Source organism: Anser anser, assembly GCF_964211835.1.
Source record: "Anser anser genome assembly, chromosome: 1".
NCBI classification, from domain to species: domain Eukaryota; kingdom Metazoa; phylum Chordata; class Aves; order Anseriformes; family Anatidae; genus Anser; species Anser anser.
The window spans coordinates 99,780,098-99,807,666 of NC_139720.1; the positions used below are offsets into that span (position 1 = coordinate 99,780,098).

At 49.2% G+C, this 27,569-nt stretch overlaps 2 protein-coding genes across 2 annotated transcripts; one reads left to right on the forward strand and one right to left on the reverse strand.

Moving 5' to 3' along the window:
* The first annotated feature begins 1,203 nt into the window (after nucleotides 1-1,203).
* NDUFB4 (NADH:ubiquinone oxidoreductase subunit B4) lies at nucleotides 1,204-3,662 on the forward strand. Its single transcript, XM_083832173.1, has 3 exons — nucleotides 1,204-1,454; nucleotides 1,718-1,864; nucleotides 3,511-3,662. Exons 1-3 carry the CDS (start codon nucleotides 1,254-1,256, stop codon nucleotides 3,568-3,570), a joined length of 408 nt encoding a protein of 135 aa, XP_083688299.1. The 5' UTR covers nucleotides 1,204-1,253; the 3' UTR covers nucleotides 3,571-3,662.
* A 3,501-nt stretch (nucleotides 3,663-7,163) lies between these two features.
* On the reverse strand, nucleotides 7,164-27,035 carry HGD (homogentisate 1,2-dioxygenase). Its single transcript, XM_083832158.1, has 14 exons — nucleotides 26,838-27,035; nucleotides 22,156-22,227; nucleotides 20,482-20,570; nucleotides 19,762-19,867; nucleotides 17,165-17,224; nucleotides 16,833-16,924; nucleotides 16,230-16,264; nucleotides 15,292-15,371; nucleotides 15,007-15,106; nucleotides 12,622-12,746; nucleotides 11,926-12,030; nucleotides 10,823-10,949; nucleotides 8,126-8,307; nucleotides 7,164-7,527 (listed from the first exon to the last, which is right to left on the reverse strand). The coding sequence occupies exons 1-14, from the start codon at nucleotides 26,850-26,852 to the stop codon at nucleotides 7,396-7,398; spliced, it is 1,320 nt and encodes a 439-aa protein (XP_083688284.1). The 5' UTR covers nucleotides 26,853-27,035; the 3' UTR covers nucleotides 7,164-7,395.
* Nucleotides 27,036-27,569: the final 534 nt, after the last annotated feature.

A 27,569-nucleotide genomic window follows, 5' to 3' on the forward strand; every position in this document is an offset into this window, starting at 1 on the left:
GTGCTCAGACCAAAAGGAGATCATCTATTTTCTGAGCACTTGGGTAAAAGTAGAGGGAAATCATATGACGTGAGGAATGCTTCTGCTCTTTTCTTGCATTGCCAAAGTACAGCGTCCTAAATAAAGTCAGCAATTTTATTTTGTATATGCTCAGGACCAAACTGTAATCCCTCACCCAACATTACCTAAGTCTGTAGAGTTACCCCAGTGTAAATGAGATCATAACTACATATATATATACAGCCATAATCCTACTTGGTTCCCATCAGCATAGCCACTATCATTGCTTTGTATAATGAAGATAGAAAAAACATAAGAAAACTTGTTTACTGGCAAGTTTGTTTCCAGAAAGGCAATTTGCACATAGTTTTTACTTCTCTGTAGGACAAAGCTCTTAACACTGACAAATCAGAAACTTCCTGAAGTCAAAACCTACAGGCCAGAGCTTGCTCTCTTCACCTTGTATTAATCAGCAGATGTTGACTTGTGAACCCATCGATAAAGGTGATCAAAGCAGTGAGTCACCACCAGATGATTCTGAAGGTTATCTGGCAGCTTATCTAAGCAGCCTGGCCTTGGTGTGAGAATCAAAGAGATGATTTGAAGCTGAAATCAATGACAGAGGGATTGTGCAAATTCCAGCATGCCTGCGATACATCACTGATGTAACAAGAAATTGAATATTTTGCTTAAACGTGCAAAGTCTGCTGCTGTGAAAGATACAATGATAACAGTGTGGTCTGATCTGGTGCCCAGGTTCAGGAGTACATCACCACAAATCTCCTTACACCTCCACTCTGCCCTGCAGGTCCTTTTTTCAGAGCCACAGCCCATTTAACCTGCTGATGCTGTTACCAACAAGGGATCGACTTCCTTTTGCTGTGAGCACCTAAAAAAGTAAAAATAAAGAATAAAAATTCACGTGAGCCCTCCAGAATTAGCCCACGAGAAAATGATTAGGTGGGCAGCAGCTTGTGAGAGGAAGGCACAACGATCCTGTCCCCCCCCCCGCCCTCTGCCGCCCCCCTCCCTGCTCCAGCACGCCTCCAACTGCTGCGTGGCGATGTTTCAGCAGCCTTTGTGCTTTCCACCACAACGCAGCCAGCCCGTTTTCGAGCAGCCCCGAACATGAAACCCCAAGACACCCTAACGCAGCCCCTCCAGGCCGGGGGGCGGCAGCAGGGAGCGCCGTCCCCTCATGGCGGCCCCGCCCGCCGCGGCTGCGCGCTGCTGCCGAGCGAGGGCTGCTCAAAATGGCGGCCGGGCCGCCCCCGACCGCGGCTAAGGGGTACGGGCCCAGCCAGTTCGTCTCGCTGCCGGCCGAGCTCGACCCCGCCGACTACGACGCGTCGCTGGAGAAGCGGCGTGCCGAGGCCGAGCGCTTGGCCATCCGCGCCCAGCTCAAGCGGCAGTACCAGCTGCAGCTCAACAGCCCGAGCCCGCCGGCCGTCATCGTGAGTGTGGGGCGAGGGGCGCCGGGCATGGCCGCCCGGCCCCGGGTCTCGCAGCGGGGTCGTTCCTCGGGGTGCGGGCTGGTGCGGGCGGTGCGGTGCCTTCCCCTCCTCGCCGTGACCTTGGTGTCCTCCCTGGCTTCGGGACGGGGATTTGTAGGCCGCGGTGCTGCGGCGGGGGCAAATGGGGTTGTGCGACATGGGGTGCCCACCGCTGGACCCCTGGTCTGTGAGGGCAGGGGTTCAGTGTTGTCCTCCCGACACAGGAAGATCCTTCCTTGCTCCGCTGGGCCCATGCGAAGACGCAGAACGTCTACCCTACTTTCCGCCCGACGCCCAAGACGTCCTTTATGGGAGCTTTGTTTGCAGTAGGACCGATCCTCTTCTGGATAGCTGTCTTTAAGACTGACAGGGTGAGTCTGTTGATGGCACCGAGTGCAAGTGAACAGCAGGTTGTAAAACAAAGACTTTTCGGGGGATTTAATTAGTGGGGTCTCCTTGTGTCTAAGAATGCTTTACGCCAGTAAAGTAACAAGGGAGGGCAAGCTAGTGCTGAACCTACAATCCCAGAGGTGCCTAATAGCTTGCAAATTCCTCATGTGGTAAGAATTCTGTATTGTACCCCCAGATACAGGCAGTCAGTTTCTCTGTTCAAGATACTTTGTTATAATAAAGCTTTTCATACCACTGACTGTGTAGATTAATCATAAGAGACTACTATTTTCCGCTGTTGGCACGCTTTAGGTGTGTTCACGACCTAAACGAAGTATTAGGTACTACGATTAGCTACTACGATGGGGAGCTTATGGGTGGCAGGCCTAGCAAGGTCTCTGAATTGTGTGGCCATTTCTCCAGCCCCATGAAGCAAATGGGGAGGAGTACTTATGCTGAATACAGGGTCGGACCTCACCCAGATTTTTGAGCTTTTGGAAGGCATATCTTGCTTCTGTTCTGAATCCTGAAAGGTGGGTGTCAGAATCTGAGCAATAGTAGATCATTCTGAAGATACTTAGCTATATATGTAAGAAAATGGTAGGCAACTGGCAGACAGTGGCTGTTTAGATCAAATCGTAAACCAGGAAGCACCGATGTCAATTGAAATTAATAGAATACTTGTAATTAATATTATTTTATAGGATAAACCTGAAATACAGGTTCTAACAGACTTACCAAACATGTTAATACAGTTGCTTTTCAGACTTCAGTGTTCCTGCAGTATTTTGTTGCAGTGGTTTTGTTACGTATGCTAAACCAGGCTTGCGCTTAGCTAAAAAGTGTGGATTAGTATGTGAGTACTTGAAAATAAACCTGAATGTGTGTGAGGGACATCTAGATATACTTGCCAGGGAATACTTAAGCTGGAGTCTTTGATATAGTCTTCGGGATAATGCATCTTGCTCTATTCCAGTTCCTTTACTGATGTTTGGGGATTTTTCTTTGTTTTACAGTGGAATATAAAGCACGGTAGTAGTCACGCTTCTCTCTGAGGAGTGATTGTTGTGTGTCTGGGAAGGCAGCAGAGAAATTTAAACTGCTAAGTCTTGAGCATTTCTTCTGGATTATTCCAGCAGAAGTAGTTTGGACAATACCTTCTGTGTGCCATAACAGTATTCTTCTGTGGAATGGTACTTGACTGCAAAGTGAGATACAAATGGGCTGAAAGTGAACACGAGAACATTTAGGCAAGTTGCTAAGAAGTTTCTCCATAATTGGGTTTTTAAACCAGATTATTCAGCCAGAAGGAGGAGGTAGAGACTAAGTGTATAAGTTAACTGGAACACAGCTGGTTTGGTGAAAAGTACATCAGAGCACTTGGTCTGTGCTGGCCAATGAGAGGAGACTGATCTGCAGAGATCAGTCTGAGCATCTTTCCTAGCAGATAGGTGAAGGTAAATGCCTTACTTGTTTTTATTTTTGAATTATGACTGTTAGCAGAATTTGCGCTTATGTGATGCGATCTTCCTGTATTCCAGGCTGAAACATTAGAATAGCTTTTCTGTTAGCCTAGGCTGATTGAAGCTTCTTCTAATAGAATAATGATGTGTTCTCTCTTCCACAGGATCGTAAAGAGAAGCTTATCCAAGAAGGTAAATACGAGCGACCGTTCAGTGTTTTTTAAGTTGCTGGAATCGCAGTGCTGCTCTTGGGACATGAATAAGATGTACTGTATGCTGACACTTCTCCTTCATAAGAATAAATCTTAATTGCTCATTGGTTGGCTTGCATCTTTAATAATTACGGAAAGTACAACAGTGTGGGATCTTTATATCTAATACAAATAGATATGGAGAGGATGTCCTGAGCTCACCAGTTAAGTTCTTTGGTCTACATACAAAGGCTCCTTTTAAGCTGTGGAAGTTGCTGCTGTCAGAGCAGCTTGGGCTGAAGTTTAAAATTAGTAGCAGGCTAAATAATTAAGCAATCTCACTGCAGTTTCCTAAAGAACTATTGCTCATGTACCAAGTATTTCTTCTGGTGTTGGTTTAACTATGTAGATTGCAAAAATCAGATTATAGGTGACTCCTGTGGTATATTTTAATCATCTTTTTAGGAGCCTGCCTGCATGGTCTTTAAGTTGAGTTGGTTTTTCCTTTCCCTAATAAAATACAAGCCTAAACCCTGTATATTTGTTTATTGCAATAAACTTCTCACTAAAATTGCTGCAGCGATTCTGGAAATGGTGCCTGGGCATCATTGTGTTATATGTGACTAAGAGCATTTTCACTAATTTTGTGATTCTTGTGAGTGGAGGAGCAAAAAGTAAAGATGTAAGGCATTTTTGATTCCTTTACAGTATAGGAGCACTCCACTTATTTATTCCATGGCCCCTGGAAATAGGCTGTGAATTGAAAAATAAAAATACCACATCATGCATGACTGAACCTTGTATCTGCAAAGATATCTTCTCTGCTTATTCTTACAAGAGCACAAATCTCTTCTGCTCAGGTCAACTGGTATAGGGCGGCTCTGAAATTGTCACTGTCCAGGGTAGTGAGACATGAGTGCGGAAAAAAAATCTTAATTCTGTCTTGAATTTTCACATGGCCTCTAGGTGCTGTCACAAACCAAACCACCCCTGTTCTTCAGACATTGTAAAGGAGTTTTTTTTTTTTCTGGAATGTAGAGGTCAATGCCAAAAATGCGATCTTACACAAGTTAAAACTCCTGTGTATGCTGTGAAAGCAGCCTGCGTTATTGACTGAAGCAAGAAAAGCTCTGGTGAGCATGCTGCCCTGCATGATTGGGATGTAAATACAGGCCATTGGAAGTCCCTCTCCATCAGAGTGAATCGATGAGCTTCTTCACATAGTCACAGAGCATCTGGGGTTGGAAAGGACCTCTGGGGGTCATATCCTAGCCTTCTGGCACAAGCAGGGTAACCTAGAACGAGTTGGCCGGGACTGTCTGGAAGGCTTCTGAGTATCTCTGGAGTACGATGGGAGACTCCGAGATGTCTCTGGGGAACCCGTTCCTATGTTGTCACTGTCACAGCGACAGTGTGTTTACTGATGTTTTAGAAAAGGGTTTTAAAAAGTGCTGTTTTTGCTCTTCACTTTCCTGTCTGGGTCATGAAATACTCAGGCTGGGGGGGGCTTGGCCCTAATTGTGTGCAGCAGCTGCTCAGGACTGTGGTCTGCTTTTTCAATCCCGTATGTGCTCCCAGCAACCCTTCTGCACCTGCCTATGACTTGTTCTACCTTAGCTAAAGCACACCCAGATTATTCTCTCTGCAGAACTGCTTCTAAAAGGTTGTCACAAATGATATCACAAGATACGGCTGTGGGTCAGTGCGGGAGAGAGGCATCAAGACATGGAGAAAATAGTATTTAGGGAAAGAAATAATTGCTTGTCTGAGCATGCTAAATTAACTATCTTCCTGCTGCCACAAACTAATTTGATCTCCCAGGACCCATTTCCTCGGCTAATTGGAACTTGAGTTGCCACACATGTAAATTCTTCCTCGCAGCTGTATTTGTTTCAGGACGGTTGAACAAATTGTTCAGGATGGGTTGTAGATCAGAACAGCGCCTCTGGACTTTTAGGCCAGCATTTGGTTGGCGTGCTGCACCTGCCTCAGCCCTTGCCTTTGCAGACAGGAGTGCCTGATGCTACCTCCCTGCAGATTTGAACACGGTGCTTGGAGGAAAGCTGCCCTACTTTTCCCTCTTGCTATTTGCAGAACCCCCTGGGCTGTTTTCTTAGGAGGAAAAAAACATGCTGTGCTACTGGGGGTAGGGTTGGTGGTTTGAGTAAGTGATGCTGGGCGAGTAGGGAAAGGAAAGAGGTGTTTCCCTTCAGAAAATGGAGAGTGAAGACAGAAGAGTGAGTGTGCCTGATGGAATTTTACCCTTACTGATGTGTAACCACCCGTGTCTGCTTCAGAGGTGAGTCGGTAGCAAGAGAAACCCAAGCCTGCAGGTCAGTGGATCATAATTTATGTCCCAAACAGAAAACAAGTTTTTCCCTCTGCCTGTGAAACATTTAGACCTCATTTATCCCTGGGTCAGTCTGATTAAATCAACTTCTCTAGCACATTGAACCTCCTGATCATCCTCTTCGGAGCTCGTTATTTTAGAGTTTTCCCTGTAGATTTTATAATGTAATACTTTGTTCCAAGCTGATGCTTTTTTTTTCCCCCCAGGATCTGATGCAGATCCAAATCTGGTGGTGGATATAGCTGACTGAATTTAGGTGTTACAGGTCTGCATTTCCTTCTTTTTTGTTAAATTGGAGATGGTATCTCTGGGGAAGTAGGAAGCATAGATCCTCATGGTACCAAACGCAGTAACTGTTTCACGTCCTAGACTGAAACACTTACCCAAACCTCTTCTTAGTTTTGACAGGCTCAACAGAAGAAATCAATTTCACCAGAAGATGAATGAGGAGTGTGAGTTGTGAGCAAACCAGTTCAGCGTATGCGCACAAGAGAGACAAATGGCTGTGTAGCAACATCTATCACATACCTGTCTGGATAAATTCTCCGAATCCTGTTTTGATATGATGAAAAAGTGGGTATGTGCTAAAGCAGAGGCCTGAGGGTTGGGGTGCCTGGTTGTGTGCCTGGTTCCTAGCCTATTTGGTTGGGGCTGCCCTTTCTGTCTCCACCCTGTGGAACAGGAGAGTGGCTCGGACTCGCCACCTAGGGCTGAGGTGTGAATGTTTCAGTGTTTTTTGAGGTCCGTAAAGGTGTGTCTGCACTTGGCCTTTCTTCCAGGTAGCTTCCCAGGAGCAAACGTTTGGGCTGGCCAGACAAGCCCTTTGACATCCGCTGAGCTGCAAATCAGCACTAGGGAGAGACATTGTCAATTGTAGGCAATCAAGTTGATTTTGAAGGATGGCTAGAATGAGATTGAAGAGGAAACTTTCCCTCACTTAACAGTGAAGCACTTTGGATTCTCTGACCTTTTCTAATTTGCAGAATGCTTTTCTGACAGTAAAGGCTCTTCTTGGCAACCCTCCACAGACCAGCAGGTTGAAATGCCCTGGAGGGGCATTTCCTGTAGGAGGCTTAGATCTGGTAGAGCCTTCAGCTCTGTTTGGAAAGATCTTCCCTTGCAGACAGCATTAAATGCTTCGTTGATCTCTAGCTTTTCCCTGTGAAACACACGTCACACCATATATTCAGGAGGCTCTGGAGTGGTGACTGCCGCCTCGTATCCACCCAGGGTATAGCATTCACACCAACTACACATGGTGAAAGCCATGCAAGTATTTCAGCTTCGGTGTGTCACCGGGAGGGCTTTAATTGGGTACTTGAAAGCTAAGAATAGTGGTTTTTATTGCATTTCCCAAGTTACATAAGCATGATCATTTTGGTGGTTCGGTGGCTGCTGGAAATGCCATTCTTGGAGCACTCGTTGCCTGAGTTGGCTGTGCCACCACATGTAGGTATGCTGGATTTGCCTGTCTTTGGTCGTGTATCGCAAGCAACAGGTAAGTCTCTTTACTTGCGGTTGGGGTTGAAATGGCTTTTCAGAGGTTCCCAGCACTTGTAGTAGTTTTTATCTAGGCAGTTGGAGGTCTTGAGGCCCCATTTGGTAACAGCCATGCTGAGGGAAGATTCAAACATGAAGGCCTGGTGGGAACAGGAAAGGTAGATTAGGGCAAGAGAGTTTGAATCCAAGCAAAGGGGCTCTAGCACAAACAGCAGTACTTGGTCCAGCACCACCAAATTCTGCCTCCAGCCTGGTCAGTCTAGGGGGAGAAAGCAACTCCCAGCAGAGATGGTGAAATCTCTTCAGAGCTGGCATTGCAGTACTGATATTAACTAGGACTCTGCATACCCTGAACGCCAGGTTGTTCCAAAAGCTCTATTTCAGAGCCTGTTTGTGATCATCATATTTTAGGGGGTAAGAAAGGAGGACAGTCATGGTCTTGCCTTTTTTGCTCATAGGCTGAGACAAAAAATAAATCAATCAGCATGAAAATTCCCAGCCTCCTGCTCAGGCAACAATTTATGTGGGCAGATGATCAGAGCTGCCTGGCATCTAATGTCTCCAGAGGAGCTCCTGGGAGTTGAGCAACGTTGATCAGTATGGGGTGTGAATGCTGCAGCAGTTTGGTCCAAGCACTTTCCAACTTTCCTGCAAGAAGGTAGGCTGTACTTTGGGAGTGCCACAGTGGCAGTATACTGTGTTGGGTACAAAACCTTAGTGGCTCTCTTGGCTCCTTACCATAGTCCCTTCTGCAACCCTCTCAGGCTCCAGCTTGGCTTTGCTCGCCTTCTCGAAACAGTCAGCATCCGGCCCGTGAGGAGTCATCATGCTGTGCAAGCTGGCCCCTCCAGGCTGGAAGCCTTCCTCCTTTGCTTCGTAGTGGCCTTTGATGAGCCCCATGAACTCACTCATGCAATTCCCTGTGGAAGGCATAGAGAAGGGGTTGCAACGCAGGAGGCGCACAGCTGGTGGGGAGCTCCTTGAAACCCACAAGCCTGGCAGGATGTGGAGTGAAGGTTCCTAAGCAGGGCATCACAAGAGAGGACATCAGGAATCCTACAGGCAGTGCTGTACAGGTTTTATTCCACTCTTAATTATTTGGATTCAGAAACTGGCAGCTCCCTGATATAAAAGTGCATTGATGTTGGTAGACCTGTGCTTTTCCTACTGCCTTGAGTTGTGTAAGTACTGAAACTGCGTACAGACTCCATGGGCAACTTGATATTTACAGACTCAGATTATAGAGATCTGAAAGCACTGGAAAGGCAGTTCAGTGTAATCACCTCTGTGTTATAGGCACTGAGGCACAAAGCTCATAGCCTGCAGTCTGGTGAGAGCCTGGTCTGCTGTCCCAGGTCATAAGCACAAAATCATTTTGTTTGATGTTCTTCCACCACCTCCAGTCCAGCCAGACACTTCCAAAATTTATGCTTTTGATTCATGCAGGAACTGCTTAGTTCTTGATAGCCACTGTATGCCCAAAGACAGGGACCCAGATTCTGTCCTTCCCTGAGGAAGAATACTTTAAGCAGACCCTCTGAAACCAACAGTGACATACCACTAACTTAGCTAACGATGGCTAAATCTAATCACACAGTGCTTATTAAGTTATGCTCCCTGCTAAGGAAGTACTTTAACAACTGCCATCCCAGTCTTTAGTAGACCTGATGTGACTAAACGTTATGGCAACTTCCAGCTGAGTGGTCTGATTTTTGCAAAACCAGAGCATGCTTGTGCGGCTCTGCTATATATAACCCTTTTTTTGCCACTAGTTCAATATATGACTCTAGGACACAACCTTCAGGCACGTGGAAAGGTGACCAAGAGAAATCAATATGTATGAGCTGCACGGCCACCTTTGTATTGAAATTGTTCTGGTGTCTAGAGGTGTCTGTTAAGATGGGAAATTTTTGGAACACTGTGTCTGTAATTCACACGTGGGGTGAAGTTAAGGCATCGGGAAAACTGTGACTCTGAGTGCACCAAAGCTCTCTGAACACAGGCTTTTTACTGCACATGAGCAGTGCTTGGGGGTTTCTGGAAAAAGAACTAGACCTCTTGAAAAATGGTTGGAAGAGGAGAATTACTGAACAAGTGCTACTCCTACCCCAGAGCTGCTCTGTCCTGCATCTGCAGCGGTACAAGGTTCTTGTCTTGAGAACTGTTTGCACAGGTACTCTTGGCTCACGACATGGAGAAGAGGATGAGAGTTATCTCAGCTGCCTCTTGCCCCACACTACGCAAGGCTTCATGTTTGTTACAGCTTATAACACGCACAAATTTAGCACAGCTCTGCTGATGTGCAGCAACTTCATCACTGCAAACAAGTGATGTGCCTCACCTCTTGGGGTCTAAAAGAAGAGGTATCTGTGACCTGGCACTAGCCCAGCTGGTCAAGATGTGTTTCCACTTCACGCTCATTATTGGGAATGAAAGCAGAGGGGCAGGACAGGAATTTGCCTATGGGATTTACTCAGTTGACAGCACAGCTGCCTACTGTGCTTGCAAGCACCACTAATTCTGCCAGCCCCCAAGATGCTTAGAAACATGTCTAAGAAGCAGGAGGGAATGGCTCTTAAACTATGGATAGAGAGTGTGCAGAAGGCCTCCCCTCACTTCAAAGTGACTGTAGGGAGACCTTGATGGGGCCTTTTATCTGCTGACAGAAGGGCTGCAGGATGGGCAGGCTATCCCCAGACTCATAGTGCCTCATCCACACCCCGCAAGGGTAATCACATGTGGAGAACAGGATTTCTAGCATCCATTCAGTCTGACGGGTGGCTATGCTCAGGGACTACCAAAAAGAAACCACCTCTGGTGGTGGCAACCAAATCACCCCAAATGCAGCCAGTTCTCTGCGAGGGAGTCCAGTTCCTGACCTCTGGCTTTCCTAAATGCTGGAGGTACCTCCACCACCACCACCATCAGCTCAGGAGAGCCAGTTCAGTCCTTCACTGCAAGCCCAATCTCACCCTGTAAGATCTTGGTCAGCTCTGCATCTCTCAGTGCTTCTTTCCACCTGTGCTGTCGTATTTTTGTTTCTCCTGTTCTTTATGAGATGTTCTTAATGTTCTAATGAGATGCGAAGCAATTCATGGCTGGATGACAGGACGATTTCTGATGTGTCTGTGCAGTGCCAAGTTCGATATGCACCCAATCTCAGCGGGAGCCCCCTGAGTACAGACACATCCATCTACACAGACACAACCAGCCCATCACCTCCGAGTTTTCCGGAGGTGCTGTAAATAGGAACATCTTTGGTTTTGTTCATTTTCCAAGGAGGACTCACTGACTCCAAGAAGCTGTATGTGACCGTGCCAAGGGCAACAAACTGGGCTGCTTCTTCCCTGACCATGCTCTCAAATAAATGGAGGCTTGTTTTTTTTATTTTCTGCACTCCTGTACTCAAGCACAACCCACAAAGAGCAGACGTACTGTGGTAGTATGGTGGTCGGAAGGTGTTGTTGGCCACCCCCCATCGCGGGGGGAATATGACAAAGTCAGCAATCGCCACTCCAGGACGGGTCGACTTGGCTGTCAGGACAGTGAAGATGGAAGGATCCTGGAAAAAAATAAAATAAATAAAAAGGTAAAAAGCACGAAACAGAGCAGGGCTCTGCTCAGGTAATCCCACTGGCAAATCTGACTACTGCAGCCTCTCCCAAGCCGAGGACTTCAAGGTAATTTGTTTTCCCTCCCTCCTCCCCTTAATAGCTCAAAATTCCCCTTTGAGTAGAGGGCAGGGACATCCTACCAGAGGCTCTTTGCCTCACAGCCCCGCTGACTGACAAACAGGGAGAACAAAGGGCAGAGGAATTGTCACTCGCTTCAAGGATTTTTGAGGTTTCCAGTCCAGTAAAGTGATTTTCTGGGCTTCAATCCCAAAACCATCTTTCTCCTGGCAGGTTTTTCCGGAGTTTAAACAATACTTTCTGTTAGTTGTCTCGCTAGAAGTGCTCCTGTCTCCTTGCACACCCACTTGCGGAAGCAGTGCCAGGAGATGGCATCGCTGCAGGCACCTCTCCCACTGGGCTGGTTTCCTTTTCAGAAGAGCTGCTCACATTGATTTTGGCTTTAGTTATTTTCCATAAGATCTAGAAATTATTGCAATGAAAGCTGCCAGCTCCTCAAATGAATTTCAGCGCTGGGCTCAGAGGTACAAGGGGAAGGAGCCTGTACAATTGTAATAAATAAACCAAGGCAATAATTGGAAGCAAAGGTCTTTTCTCAGAGTTGCATGGTGCATATTGGCTCAGTATTCAGCCCTCTTTCAGGGCACAGAAATGCTATACTAAGCTGCATAAAGCAGGTTAAGAAGCTGATCAGCCTCCAGTTCTGTCATGGTACCACTAAAGAGGTTGTATGTCTTTGCAACATCTTGTTTCAGGCCCAGAAAGACAAGCACAAGAGATTTCACACTACTTCTTATAGAACAGCGTATTTTTTTAACAGGCATTGAATCCCTGGAGCTCAGGGTGAATTTGGATGGTACAGCAACCACAAAGCATAGCTCTCCTTTGCCTAGCTCCAGGACTTACCGCGTGGTCAAAAGCAACAGAATTAATGACCATGAAGTTTTCCAGATTGTATTTGTACGGCGTGTAGTTCCCATGCCAGGCTACAACGTTGAAGGGGGAGAAATCCTATCAAAGCAATAGGGACAGAGTCAGAGGATTACCTCCCACAGCCCTCCAACTTGCTGCACATACGCAGGGCACTGCTCTTTCCCAAATTAAAAATGGGTTTAGTGCTGGTGAGAAGTACAGTGAGAGTGTGAAGCCCTTCGGGCACAGCCCAACACCGCGAGGACATGGTTTTCCTCAGCATTTCCACCTGGTGAGCCTCAGCCCTCCCTCCAGGGATCAGTCTCTGAGGACTTTTGGATGCCCAAGCAGTGCTCGAACAAGGTGGGCTCCAACACTATCATTTTGGTATAGAAAACTTGGATTTTCCCAGTGGACTCAGTTAGTTTTTTTCTGCTCAATGGGCAAGTGGAAACAGGGAGGCAAAGACTATCGCTGAGTCTTTGGGTTAACCAAATTTCCACAGACACGTTTTCCAGACCGAGGAGCTTCAGCTGGAGAGATGAAGAAGCCAGGAAGGCAAGGGCTCAGCCCTGCTCGACTTCCCCCAGCAGGACGTCCTGGGACTACATGCATGATAGTGAGTTGTAGACCCCAGGTCATACGCTGGTGGTCCCTTCCATGCCCTCTGTTCTCCTGGGGCCTCCTCACCTGCTGGGCTGCAAAGAGCTTGCCCTGGTACTTGCTGATCACCGTGTAGCCCCCCGGCACTCGCCGGTCCTCATACCATGCCACCGGCACCAAGAAGTCGCGTGGATTAGCCAGGCCATTGGCTCCTGCGAAAGAAAGAGAAACACCAAAAAATCTTTGGTCAAGGTGCAAACAAGGTGGCTTTGTGGGTGCCCTTCTGCATTTTGAAGGACCTTACTGCCTCTTGGCGCATCACGAAACCTGTGATATTCGTGTACTTTTATTGCTCCTACAAGTAAGTAATTGTAACACATCCTAGCATTTCAGTCCTTGCTCCCTTACGTGACTAAGACAGGTCTCCCTCTGTTCTTTTCTGAACAGGATTAGCCCTTCATCCTCAATTAAAGGCATGTAACAATTGGGAATTAAGCAAAAAACGGAGGATGAATTGCTTTCAGTTCCTGAACATCCAGCTGCTTGGACACTTAGCCACGCAGAGGCTATGAAGCATGTCGTGAGGGGGCCTAATACATTTCTGAACACTTGAAAAAAAAAAAAAGTAATAAAATAAGGGCTAGTGATGCTTATAGACTCTGGGCATACTGAGGGGTTGGTTGGTGCAAGGAGTGCATTTTCAAAGTGCAAAGCACTGTATGGGTGCTGAAGTATTCTTCTTCTCATTAGGATTATTGTTGCAAAGTGTTTTGAGTTTCTTGGATAAAAATGCCAGACATTACTACCTGCTGCTAAGGTTTAACAGTCAGTGCTTTTCTCCAGCTGTCATTTTTCAAGTGAAAAGTGAAGTTAGAATAAAATAAGAATGAAATACAAAGGATCTTGGTCTCTGAGGGGAAGCCAGGTAGGTGGTGAGAAGAGGAGCTTTTATAATTACCATCTCCTGAAAAGATTTACAGGCAAGCACACTCCTTCTCTTTTCTCCAGAAAGTAAATGTTATAACAGATTCCTGCCTTCTTCAGACTCAAAAAAAAGCTCCTTCCAACAGTGTCTGAAAAACTAGCTAATGGGAAAACTTCTTACCAATAGGCAGGTGTAACAATATCAATAATCAAGTGGAGAAGGCACAGGGCACAAGAAGCATGGTAAAGGCAGGAAATCCCAGCTTGCTAAAAGGAGGGCTGCTGAAAAACCTCTGTAGGCTCAGAGCAGAAAGAGCATGGGAGAGATGCTGAAGGTTGGGTCGGTTCCTGCCCGTGGGAATGGCCAGCACCAGCTCTTGTAGCTATTTTAGCTCTTACAGGGGAAGTGAAGCTTCCCTGTGACAATCTCAGCAGCATTAACCAGGACAAGGGAGTAGGAGGTGTTTGCTCAGCAAGAGATGTCTGGAGGCAAGCCCTTCAGGGATGAGGAAGGTGAAAAAGCCCGAGCCGAGCACCCCAGGGGAGCTGGCTAGGAGATCACAGCGGGGTTCAGATGCTCTCACAATATCTTTGTCATGGCAGCAAGAGAGCGTGTCTGCTCAGCCTGTGACAGCTCACAGGCCGGGAAGCAGCTGGCAGGGAGGGTCTGTGATTGATGGGAGCCTCAGCCCTGTGCCGCCTGGAAGCAGGCCTGCCCCAGCAGCGCAGCGTGGAGACACGGGTGCATTGCTGCTCTGAGCCTTGTGCTGCTCCTCCCACCCCCCCAGACATTAATTATGAAGTAGAAAATTAACTTAAAATGTTATTTTTCAAGCTACAGACAATTTAGCAAATCTTTCAAGTTCCTTAACCAGAAAGGAAGGTTTCGTCCACCACTGTGGTCCACAAGCAAATGTTAACAAGCTTTAATGAAGAGTGGTGCCTGTATGGGCAGCAGCAAGGTGCTCAGGTTGCACAGGCAAACACTGGCTTGTGCACACACATGGGCACTTTATTTTCCCTCCTTTTCATCTGGCGTTTCTGTTGTGCTGAGGCTCAGGCTGTGCTTTAGAAAACTGAGTATAGCCATGGGGATAGAGGTGTTAAGAGAGGTGGGGAGAAAAATGCTTGATTAAATCTGAAATGGGTCTTCAAGAGTATCTCTTGCCTCTGAACTCCACCTTTCCTTTTACCAGGTAAATTCTCTCCAGTTACCCCATATCTGTAAGTAGGGATCATCACTGGCGGCCTTTTGAGTTGCTTGTGGTAGGGAGAGGTTCAGAGTCAGCAGTCCAGACCAGAAGGTGGAAAAGGGGGGAAATGGGCCATTCAGCCTCAGGGGAAGCTCAGGATGGCTGGGCCATCACAGCCTTTTGGAGGTTTGCTTGCTCAGTTGAGGGATAACTGTGCTAGGATGGAAAGCACCTTTGGGGAGGAGTGCATGCATGGGAGGATGGATTACACAGGAGATAAGAGGGTGGTTTGGGGCTGGTAGTTCCTCACTCTGTCCCTTTGAAATTCACTGTGGGTCTGATGGGAGATAGCTACCAATGGGTCCCAGGTCAGGCAGCTCAAAGTGTGCCCCATACACCTCCAGGATGTAGCCTCTGGTCTCTCCGAACACCTCCACGGTAAAACGCATTCCTTGCTGGAAAACAAAGGAAGAAACCAGGATCATCCCGGGACTTGGCTGACAAACCAAGGGCAGCTGAAGGCTGGGTTCTTCTGGGTCCATCCAGCTGCCAGAGCTCAGCAGGGGCCATGCATGTTTTGGCTGTCTGCTTCAACACCGTGCTCTGAGCCCCCTCACCTCCCGGATAACACAGCCCTTACCTGGATAACACAGATTTCATTGGGCTCCACTAGCATCTTCCCAAACTCGGTCGTGATGAGCAGTTTTCCTTGCTGGGGCACTGTGGATGCAAAGTGCAGGTAGAGGAGGTGAAGCAACAGGCCGGCACTGGGTGTGACGGCTTGCAGGCCTTCCTCTCTGTCCCCCGAGAGGGGGGCACGTATATTAGCTAGGGAATAATGTCTTCTGGAACTAAAGAGCTCACATTTCGACTTGAAAAACCAGCAAAATTGCAGAACCTGCCCTAGTATTTTTATTTCATGGTAGCGAGGGAGGTGAGCACGAACAACTCAGTAACTATTTTATGGGAGAAATGTTTCTGTTGGTGACCCCAAGGCATTTCTGTCCCTCGGTCAAGAAAGATGTAAGTAAATATCAGGCTCGCAAGGTCCTGATGCTGCTCAGAGCGTTTTTCTGCGTGCGCTCACTATATGTGCCAAGCTCAGCACTCATTGTGGCAGTCTGGTTGCCCAAGGCTGGTGGAGTGCGGGAGCTGAGCTGCCATGCCAAATCGTCCTGGACTGAAGCAGTGAAGGCGTCTCACTGTAAGCTGTTCAGAAATCCTAGGGCTTCTGTTTTCCAGAAAACCTCCACAGCGTTCCTGATACTGATCTGGGAAGCACTGGGGAGAGATCTCTGAGCACCAGGCTGGGAAAGCTGGGTCACTGCTCAAAAGCAGCATTGGGTTTTGGCATAGATGCCAAAAGCAGCCCTCTGAGCTGCTTGGGAGCCATGGGACAAGCCTGGCAGCCCAGCTGCTGCCAAGCCACCAGATCTGGATGGCACGCGGGTGAAACCAACCCTCCTCAAGTCCCTGCAGCTGGCTGTCAGGCCCTGGCTCTGGAGGAGGAAAGAGGCAGGTGGGTGGCAACCCAGATATGCTCTGTGGGGGAAAGGAGAAGCCAAAGCATCCACTCACCAATCAGGAAGTCACCGTCTGAATTGTAAAGGCATCTAAAGAAAAAGAAGAGGAAGGTCACGATGTCAAAAAATAAATAAATAAATAAAACAGGCATTTGCACACACTGTCACAGAGTCACAGCATGGTTGGGGTGGGAAGGGACCCCTGGAGGTCACCTGGTCCAACCCACCTGCTCAATCAAAGCCACCTAGAGCTGGTCGCCCAGGACCATGTCCAGACTATGACCATAGCTGGGAAGTTTTGAGCTGGGAGCCAAACAGAGATCTCCCCTTTAGCACCAGAAATGCAACTCATGGGTCAGTGAATGCAACACGTGGGCAGGTGCTGTGAAATCAGGGAGGTTTGATGCACATGGTCCAGAACCAGGACCTCTTGGCAAGATTTTAAGATCTCCTTGGCAAGTTCCCTGCCTTTGTGGCCTTGGGTGAAGCAGCCCTTAGTCAATGGGTAGTGATGCCCACCAGAGGCTGCATGTTCACCTCCAGGGAGCAACTCCGGTCCCTGGGACAAAAGCACCTGGACGTAGCATAACCCCACTGGCCGCACCCCCGTGCCCAGCTCCCTCCTTCATCCCGAGCCTCCGGCAGACCAGCCTCTGACCTGTCGAGCATGGAGGTGTTGCAGACGAAGATGTGGACGGCGATGCCATGGCGTCCTCTGGGCTCTCCGGCGCCGCACAAGGTGTGCAGTCCCTGCGGGCAGACCCCCAGCAGCATCAGGAGTGAGCGGCAGGCAGCTGGCAGGGGCAGCCCCCCTCCTGCCTCATCCCATCCCTTTGCTGGGGCTCACCCCCATTTCCCACACAGGCACCTGCCTTGCCCCATCTGGCTGTGGCCGAATACGTTGTTGGCTTTTCTTTAAAATCTTAAGGTGTTTTTAGAAGCCCGGGACAAAGCATGGGGGGCACCCAGCTGCCACGGTCCCCCACTTACGCGCACAAAATCCAGCTTGTTCTGGGGGGCTTTTGGGATCTCGAAGGGTTTCCATCTCAGCTAGGTCGCAGCACACAGAAAGCAAGAAGAGAACACTGGTGGTTATAAAGCAAGTGATAATAATTCATAAGAAAGTAGACATACACACCCACACCCCTCGGCTTGCTGAGATAGCTTTCCCTTTCCTCTTTGCCTTGCTTAATTTGGTCTGCAGGTTTCTTTTGATTTATGGAGCTTTTTCGCTTTGAGCTGTAATTTTGTAAAATCATTGGCTGGCCTGTGTGGGTGCCAAGGTTTTTTAAAAAAAATCCTATTTAAAATCTGTCTCTTCCACTATTGCTAACAACATTGTCGAGAGCAGGAAATTTCAAATGATCTGGCTTTCCACAACCAAATTTTCCTGCTCCTGCACTCTGCGCTGCACCGGGCCATTCATCCCTCCATGACTCGAGCACGTTTCTGCACGCTCCCCCTCGTTTTCCCCACACCCAGAGCAGGCATATCCCTGCCCGCAGGACTGGGGGCTGCCAGCTGCACTGATAACTCCTCCCAAAGCCTGCTGAGACCCTCAGGCAGAAGATGCTGGGGGAGTCCAAGGTGTTCATTACCGCTAATAGCATCATCAGGGTCTCTGCAGCTCTTGGTTAACAGCACCACAGCTGAGAGCCCCTCACAGGTGGGATTTTGGTGCAAATTCACCCAAACATCTGAAATCCTCATGACGGGGCTGGCTTTTGGCCAGATCCTGCTGGCACCAACCACTAGAAATGTTCCCTGCACGGATGTGCTGTACCCCAGGTGAAAGTGCCAGTGGTCCTGGGCATCCAAGACGATGCCTTCTGGCTTTCAACTACGTGGCCTGGAAGGTCTTGGCATGTTTTTGGGCTGGTTCCCAAAGAAAAAAAAAAAAAAAGCTTATAGAACTGTGTGTCTGTGCCAGCTGTTTACAAAAATTCTGAACTCCATGGACAAATTTTTGCTCAATTTGAAAGGAGTGAAAAGAGATTCAATCTCCCCATGCCTCAGAGACGTTTTTCAAGCCAAAACCAAAGTGTGGGGCCCCAAGTGACTTGTCAAGCTCTCCTTGCAAGCCTGCCTCGGGGGGAGCAGAACCACTGCCATGCTGGACCCAGCAGGTGCATCTGTGCACGAACTGAGACAAAGCAGGGGCTCATCGCTAATTAGCCAGCAGCACCCCAGGCCTGGCCCCCAGCTCTGCTCTCCAAAGCCATCTGCTTCCCAAATGATTCTGCTAATGACTGTTTGAAGCCTCTGTGGTTGGGAATTGGGAACCACTGGCAGCAAGGACACACAGAGGGATAACAAGAGGAGACACAGAAGACAGCAGGGAGAAAGGCTGAGTGGGGAAAAGAAGAGAAATAAATATCAGGAATGGAGGTGGCCTAAAGGGAAGCAAACTTTCTCACTGGGGAGTATTGAAGATGACGGTAAGTCTACAGGTTAAATAGTAAGTATAGTGCAGTTCCTGTATAACATCTTCATTTTCACTTTGGTCTCAGAGTGGGTCCTTGTTGGGTTTGGGTTTCACCAGTGCAAGAGCAGCAGAACAGGGGCCCTGAGCCAGAAGAGAAGTCCAAGTGGGTGCTTGAAACAGAGACGCTTTCAGTGTTGATTCATTTTCTCCTTACCTGTCAGTCATAGTTTCCTTTTGTCACCTCTTTTTAGGCTGGAGAGCTTTCTTCAGCATTGGCATTTCTTGCACCCCTTATTTTTTCATCATCTTTGTCCTCTTTTATGTTTTGTGCACTGTATCTTTTATAATTCTACCATTGTCCTTGAGCAAGATTCCAAGTTTAGAGATTTTTTCCCATTGACTTCAACGAGCTGTGCATAAGACGCATCCATATGGTGATCCCTTTAGATGGATGACAGCGGGGAAAGCTCCTGAAGCGAGCTGGGCAGACCACAAAACACCACAGGGAGCTGAGGATGGGCTCTGTGGCAGGCTGTGAGCGCTGCCGCAGCCAGCCAGCACGGCTGCAGCGAGATTCATTGGGGAAGGAGCACCACGGGCACCTAAATGCGAGCCTGTCACCGCTGCTTGGTCAGCGGTTAGAAAACATATTCCAGCAGAAATTGGAAAGTATTTAGACAAATGGCGAGGCTGCCGGGAGGCTGGAAAATGGCTAAAGATGATGCATCAAAGGGCAAAACCTGAGAGGAGCTGAAACCAATGAGCATGAGTTTGTGTTGAGAGGACGGCAGCTGGGGAGAGTCAGGTTAGCAAAGCCAAATGTCCCGGGGCTGGCAGGAAAGAAATCATGATTAAGGATGATGGCGGGGCCGTAACAGAGGAAGACAAATGCTGTGCCTCTCGAGAACGAAGCCTGATTTCCCACGAGGGCAGCTGAGAAACGGGCTGGCAGCCAGCAGCCTCCCCGAGAGCATGGGGAAGGAGGGGACGGGCAGCAGAAGCACAGGGCGGCTCAGCCCCATGATGAGCCTTTAGCAGGGGAAGGAAGAGAGGAAGAGAGAGCAGCCTAGGGCCCAGCCCAAATCCTGCACCCCTACACCCATCGAGGGTTGTCCTCCCCTGGCCAGCCGGCGGGCAAGGAGCCAGGCCCCAGCGTGGTTACCTGGTTGGGGTCGGGCTCCACCTCGTCCCAGCTGTGTGTCAAGTGTCCCTCCTGCAGGGGCTGGAAGGGCTTGTGGCAGACTGAGGGCAGGATCCGATAGAGCCAGCTGCGAGGAAGGAAAAGGCGAGGATGAGCCTGGGGAAGAGGTTAGGTCCTCCGGCGGATCGAACCCCTACGGGCTGAAGTACAGATATATGCTGTTACAGCTGGGTAAATCTCTCTATGTGTGTTTACATATGCTTACGCTCACAGACAAGCATAGGTATATAAAAAATAAAAAAATACAACTTTTTGCGGAGCTTTCTCCTGCCACTGGCAAAAAAGACACAACCTGTGGCTGAAATAGGGCTATCTCTGGGGTGGGAAGCCAAGGCTACTCAAACGCAGCAGTTCAGATGGGGCAGGGATGAGCACAGTACCTAACTGAAGGCCTAGGAGGGCTTCAGAAGACACAGGGTCACAGCCAGTACCTGGTTTGGGGTGGGTTACTGAAAGCAGCATGCTGAGGCTGATTATACCCACGAGATCATTAACGAGCCCATGCGGTGAAGACCAGATGGAGGCAGCGCTGCAGGCAAGACGTTTGCTCTGGGGCTCCACAAGCTGGTTCCCAAATCAGTCATGGCTCAAGTAAGCCCGACACCAGGTGATGGTTTTGCCCTCGCTGCGCCAACCTCCGTGCCCCAGCGCCCCCCAAAACGCCCCCCTGGCCCGTGGTACCTCCTCCTGTTGGTGGGACGGGGACAGGTGAAGGCCGAGCCCGAGAGCTGCTCTGCGTAGAGGCCGTAGGGGCAGACCTGTGGGTTGTTCTGGGGGGGGGAGAAGGAGAAACCAGCAGTGAGGGGCAGCCCCATTTGTATCATTTTATTATTTTTATTATTTATTACACCATTTTTAGTTTTATTTTGAACACCAAACATTCAGAGGGGCTGCCCCAGCACAGGGAAGCACCACGTCTGTCTGGCTTTTTCCCTTCTATGCACTAAGCATCCCTGGCCCTTCTGTCCTCTGCCCAGGGAGGGATGCCCAGAGCAGGCATTTTGGTGGTATGGAGCTTCCTCCTGCCACTGGTAATTGTTGCCTGAGAGTGAGAGCAATCTGCATGGGATCCCTTGCTTTTCTGTGGAGCATTAAGGGCATGCTTTTGCCTTTGCGGAGCCATGGGTGCGACTGGCACAGCTTTAACACCTCTGGCAAGTTCATAACTGAAGGACAGACACCTTCTTTACAGAGAACATGAACTAAATATTTTGGTTTAAGTAGGCCAAGCGCCTCTTTGCCTGAGAACATCAAGAAACAAAGGCATTTGTGTACCGCAGAAAATGCCCTGGTGGGACAGCCACACACCATTGCCTAGCCCACCTCCCTGCCAGAGGCTCTGGTTCAGCATCCTGTCCCCTGCTGTGGCTGGGCAGAGGGCTCACCCTGAAGCATCACCTGCTGCCCGGGCAGGTGAGCCTGAGGAAGAGGCAAAATGCCTGGCACGTAGCTCCCGGCCCTAAAACTTTGTCTTGTTGGCACGGGCGTGCAGCGGAGCAGGGGGATCAATAGCCCTTGTCATTTTTATCTTAGCCAGCACTACTGCAGATGCCAATCTTATAAACACTGCAGAAGAGAAAGGATCCACCCCTGGGACTGGAGATTTTTCGTCTAACTTGCGTCCAGGTTTTCTATTAACTCTTTCAACACCGAGCCCAAACTCAGCCCAGCTGAAGGCACCTCATTCGACCCCGGGGCGGGCACGGCCAGCCTGGAAATTTGTGCTGGAGTAAGGAGACAGGCGTAAAGGAGAGGAGGGAGTTTCAGTTCTTCAGGGCTTCCTCCTGTATCTGCAGACTGAGCGGGTAGCACCAAGTGGGAAGTGAATCTTTTCTTTAAAACAACCCAATATGATGTGTTTTAATCGACCTGTTCATGGCTGCAGGCGTTCCTGTCCCCTCCCTGCAGGGAAGCTGCCAAAGGTCAGTAACCCAGAGGAATCTAAACCCATTCCTGCAGAGATCTGCAAGCGTGAGCACGTCTCTGTGCCAGCCTCGGGCTTCTGCTCCGGCTCATCCCAGCGCCAATTCCCTCGTCCTCAGCGTGCCTGAACCGCTGTCATTCCAAAATCCTTTCTGAGAAGCTGCTGCTGAGCAGCGGCAAGCCAGGCAAGTCATAACCCCCAGGTGAAACTTGGAGTCTCTCAAGTAACTTAAACATAGAAGGTATGAAAAGAAATACTCAAATCTGATTTTTGCCAGCATCTTATTATTCTTGTCCTGCATAAGGGAGGCTCCTGAAGACTTCTGTGGCGGCAGAGAGAAAGGAAATACATTAATTTAAAAAGAAGCCCAGGGAACAGATATTCATTCCACTCCATGTCATTTTAATAAAGCACTTTAACAAACTCAGTACCTGTCCCTCTGGTAAAGCTCCAGGACAGCGTGGATCCTCAGAAACGTGTTCGTTTCCAAACCCCGACATGTACTGTAAAATAAACCACACAACTCATCAGTGTTTTGAAAACACAAACAAAACCTCCCCAAACAACTCATCCATCCCATCCTCATGTCTTTTCTTTTTTTTTTTTTTTCCCCATAGTCTTTGCACACATTGAGACTTTCCCCAAGCGATCTGCTTGATGCTTTCCATGCTCCATTTTCCCAGCTCCTGGGTTAGGTTCATTAGCTAACCGTGTGGCGGGCTAGGAGGCACTGACGGGATTTGCTCTTCTGTTAGGTCTACGTGTACATTTTGGTGACATTCTGTGGCACGAAGGCACTTGAGAAATATGCCAGATATCTCAGATATGGTCGGACTCCAGACCAACGGGGTGACGGCACAGGAAGAAACATGTCCCAGCATTACGGAGAGTCACCCAGCGGGGTCTGAACTGCCTGCCGTGGCAGCAAGCAAGAATTAGGGTGACAACCTAGGCTCCTCGGGCGATGTGTAGCTGAGGGATGTGTGGAAGGAGCAGAGCTGCCTGCCTTCCTGCGGCTGTGCTCCGAGGGAGGGCATGGCTGGCAGCTGCAGGACCCCAGGGGATGCTGCAGGACCCCAGGGGATGCTGCTCGCAGCTTTGCAGGGCCAAGGACAGCCCTGCAGCAAACCTCAGACATGCAAAGGGAAGAGGCAGAGCCCTCAGCTTCGCGTTGACAGAAATGTGAATACAGTCCCTTCAGGTCACGAAGCACCTCCGCCGAACCCTGCGTGAACGCAGAGGTATTTCGGCAGCGATCAATGAATGGCTCAGCCTCGTGGCCCGGAGAGAGAGTTAAATATTAATGCTCCCTTCTACCCTCCTCCTGCTCGCCTGCAGCCTGAAGGCGCTCGTGGTGTTGCTGAGAGAGGGTTTCTTCACTCAGACCTCCCAACTTTAGGTCGACCTTTTTTTTAAATTCTTTACTTTCGTTGTGTAAACCGCCCCCCACCAGAGCACAAATTGCTGCAGCCCCATCTCCCAGGGCATTTAACACTGGTAGATACGAGTTTGCACCAATGCTTGCCCTGCTCTCTGGGGCAGCATCGCCCAGGGCAGAGCCTGACCACACTACTGTGGTGCCTGCACTGATGCCCCCAGGGGTCCTCAGCCTTCTGCAGGCTGCAGACCCCTGGAAATTTCCCGGTGCAGGAGACACAGTGCAGGCTGAGCTCCCCTGACAAAATGTGTGCTTTTCTCAGGTGCCTGTCAGGTATCTGCGAGTAAAGTCCATTCCCAGAGGGACCCGGGCTGGCCAGCAGCCCTGCGTGGCCCGAGCCTTGGTTCCTGTAGGATTAGGAGGATGTTTCTCTCCTTGCACACATCGCTGGGGCTCTGCTCTCCACCCGCTTCTGCGCAAAGCATATTGATATGCAAAGCAGCAGGTCACCTAAGCAGCCTTGGCAAGCGTAGCGTGCTGGTGCATTTCTGTCCCATTTGAAGGGAAATGCAGCACTATCTGGTGGGACTGCAGCACTTCCAGCTGAACCCAGGCCTCCACGCTGCATTCTCCTTCACCAGCACCGTAAAGACAGCAGGAGGGAGCTTTTTCCAGCAGGGCAATCTTGGTGAAAAGGGGAGGGAAGTGGGCAGGGGAGGATGCTTATTTCCTGAAATCACAGCCAGTGAGGCCCGCAGATTGCCATCAGCACAGCGAGGGGATGGTTAATGCATCTGCTTCGGAGAATCACCCCTGCCTGCAAAACACTCCAGCTTAAGGCAGGTGGAGAGCGGGGAGGGTACGGCAGGTGGCTTTTTGGGGAACAGGGTGCTGTGGTGAGGGCACAGAGCCCTGCAGAGCTGGCCTGCCCCGTTAGCTGCACCCCACCTGGGCTCCCCCACAGCCCCTTTTCTCCTGCTTGATGGCGTAGGGGAAGGACTAAAAAAATAAAATAAAAGCTCAGCACAGGGATTTGGTGAGGAAGAGTGTGCATTTGGGGAGTGGTCACATCCCTTTCATTGCTGGACCCCGTGCTGCCATCCCCAGCGGTGAGCGCAGAGAGAAGCTGCTGCATCATTGTTTGGGCAAATCATTTTTTCCCTGCTTAGGAAAAAATAAAAAAATCTTCAGGTAACTGCATTGGAGGCTGAAAAAAAAAATACAATTCCTTCTGCCGGGCAGGACTGCAGCTGCAGGAGGGGAGGTGGTGTCCTGACAGTGATTTATCACCCTGAGGTTTTGTCACTTCAGGGTTTTGCCTGGCTGTTCCATGTGGCTTTTCTCATTCACTCACTTTATTCTGTCTTCCCCTACACCAGAGGCTTGTCTCCTCTCCTTTCCCTCGAGGGTCAGTGCGAAAGATGACGTGGTTTGCAAAAAAAAAAATCTCTCACAAGCCCCCACGTGTAAATGCAGGGCTGGTGAGCTGGAGCCTGCTATTTGCATCATCACATTCTGTCTGGGGGGTAGAGCTTTTGTCTTCTTCCTGATTTTATTTTCCTGGCGGTTTGTTTTCCAAATAAATCAGTGCTGAGAGGTGGTAAAAATGTCAGAGGGCTCAGATGTTTCATATGGAGGGAAAAACAGTGCTTGGGTCCAGCTTTGAGTCCAGCTGGGGCAGGCTGAGATGCTCCTAACAAATGGCTTTCCTTGTTCGCTGCCTCCAGAGAGTGGCCGCAGTGGCTGTGCCAGCCAGGGGGGCAATGGGGCTGTGTTGCTGCATTGCAACTCATCTTCCTCGCGATCAGCCCTTCTTCTCCACAATCAATCCTTCATCTCCACGACCAACCCTTTTTCGCTGTGCCCAACCTTTGGTGCCCATGACCTATCCTTCTTCCCCATGACGCAGCACAGGGTTTTTAGTCCAAAGTGACCTTCTGCTGGGTCACTGCTTTCGCTCCACGTCTCCTCCCGATCAGGGACTATTTTGGTAATTGGAGAGGTGGTTTCTCTGTGAAACAAAAAGTTCTCTGCGGTGCTTTACTTCCACTTCTGCTTATAATTACTCTTCTTGTTATTTTGTTCCTGATCCCACAGCTTTTTATGAAACAGGATCTTAGGAATTCATCCAATTCCACCTTGTTTTTGTTTTGTTGCTCTTCAGTAAAATGGGAGAGATGAAAGCCCAGCGCTACATAAAAAATTCAGCAAAAATCATTGATTGGGATAACTGGGATGCAAAGCAGAGTGCTCGCAATGGGTGTCACGATCTGACCTATAAACCACAACCTTTTGCTCACCGGATTAGACAGCAGGGATGGGGAAAAAAATGCATTTGAAGTCTGAACACATGGGCTGCAAAATAATTAAGGCCCTTCTTCAAACGCTGCATAATATATTTCTCTATCCGCTGCTGCTGCGGGATGCAGGGAAGTGATAACCATCCCTGCACAAACCACACAGCACCATGTCTCAGCTCGGGTGGGCCAACACGGGCACACCCAACACAAACCCAAAAGGAGGTGGATGAGTACTGGGCCAGCAGCAGGGTGAAAGCTGGGGGTTCAGGGTCTGGCAACGGGATGCATGGCAAAATTTTACTGTATGAGGAAGGATCAAAAAGGCAGGACTCTTCAGAGATGAGTAAGACATACATATATTATATACACACCTATATAAGTAAAATAATGAATGTTGCAGAAGGTGGTGCAGAGCTGTTGTGTTCTGTCACAAAAGAAAAAGGGATGTTCAATGTGACAAAAACATAGCCTGTTTAAAATCAAGCCAAGGAGGGAGGTCTTTTCCCTCACAACTGCAAGAAGCCAGTGGAAACTATTGTTATATGGTATTGCAGGGCCATAAAGGATGGGAAATGTGTGCATGTACATATACGTATATGCATGCATTTTTGCACACAACCACATACATATCTAAGGGATATACTAAAAATGACAGCCCCTGAGTATGGGGAGCAACACAGAGGTGAGCTCTCCACCACCAGAGTGGTCTTGGGGCGAGGCCTCACCAGCTGCAGGGATGGTTTGGGGCAAATGTCCCCCATACTAAAATAGTGGGGTGCTGGCACAAATTGGGATTGCAATCCTATAAATGAACAATAAACCAACACCCCACCCTTCTTCCAATCCACCCTGTGCTGGGAGAGGATGATATGGCTTGCTGGGAGAAGCCAGTGCTGGATTTTCCAAGTGAACTGAGAAATTGCCCCGGAATGGAGCTGCTGCTTCCCTGGGCTGCTGGGGAAGATTGCAGCAAGGGTTGCAACAGCTGGGCAGATGTTAGTGGCCAGATTTCATAGGCTGAGGGGGAAACACCCCCTGGCAGCCAGGGCAGGAGGGAGCAGCGGAAGAACAAACACGGTGATGAAGAGGTCCTGAACTGGCCCTGACCGATCGAGGATGATTTCCAAAGGAGGAGAAGAGAGCAATAAAAGCTCATTCAGGTGAAGCATAGCAAAATCCTTTATCCCCAGAGAGCTTTAAAACACACCTCGAAACATAAAGAGGAGCACATTAAAACTAAATGAGACATGCTATCTCCGGCCAAAACACCAGCCCAGACCTCAGCTGCACACCTCAGTCCCAGCCTGAGGTCATCCTACCACTTCATTGCCACCAGCCCCCGTCCAAAGGGGGTGGTCTGGTACCAAGCAGAGACACGGGGGGGGGGGGGTACTGTGGGCAGGCAGCCCCACCACCAGTGTGCACGGCCCCTTACCTTCAAGCCCAGCATCCTGCTCCTGGTCCTCCTCCTCTTCTAGCAGGTGCAAACCCCAAGCAGATACTTGGCCAATGCAGCCTGACGTGGCTTCTTCAGGCGAAGTCTGCGAGCAGGTGTTTGTCCAGCAAGGGGGGCTGCATTCACCGAGACAGGCTGGCCGTGGGCTGGACGTGAGAAAGTCCAAGGGAGCTCTCAAACTGTTTGCTCAGCCCAGTCTGTGTTTAATCAAACACCGGCCTTTCTGCCCAGGACCAATCCCACGAGGGATTTGGAGATAAGAAACCGGGGGTGAGGGGGACACCGATTCCTCACCGCTCCTTTTTCTCATCAGCTGCCAAACACGGGATCACAGTTCTCACACATGAGGGAGAAGAAAGGACAAGGCATTAAAGAACAAAGAAAAGACATTTTTGATTTTTTTTTATGAGCCTCTTTTGTAAATTATACCTCTGGCACTGTTTGTACATGACCCTCTAAATGAACACATTTGTTCATTTTGCTTCTGAGCCGCACTGTGTCTGGTACTTAGGGGATAGAAAGGATCACATCCCTGCACTGGTGAAGACAGTGATACTTGTGAAACAGTGTGCGGCAACATTACACAACATTTTGGGGTGAAACAGGGGAGGATTCTGTATTCCCGACACTAGAGCTGGTGAAAAGAACTTGCAAAACTCTGAAATGTTAATATTTCAGGAAAGCTGTTGCTGAGAAAGAAGCAGAAGCACG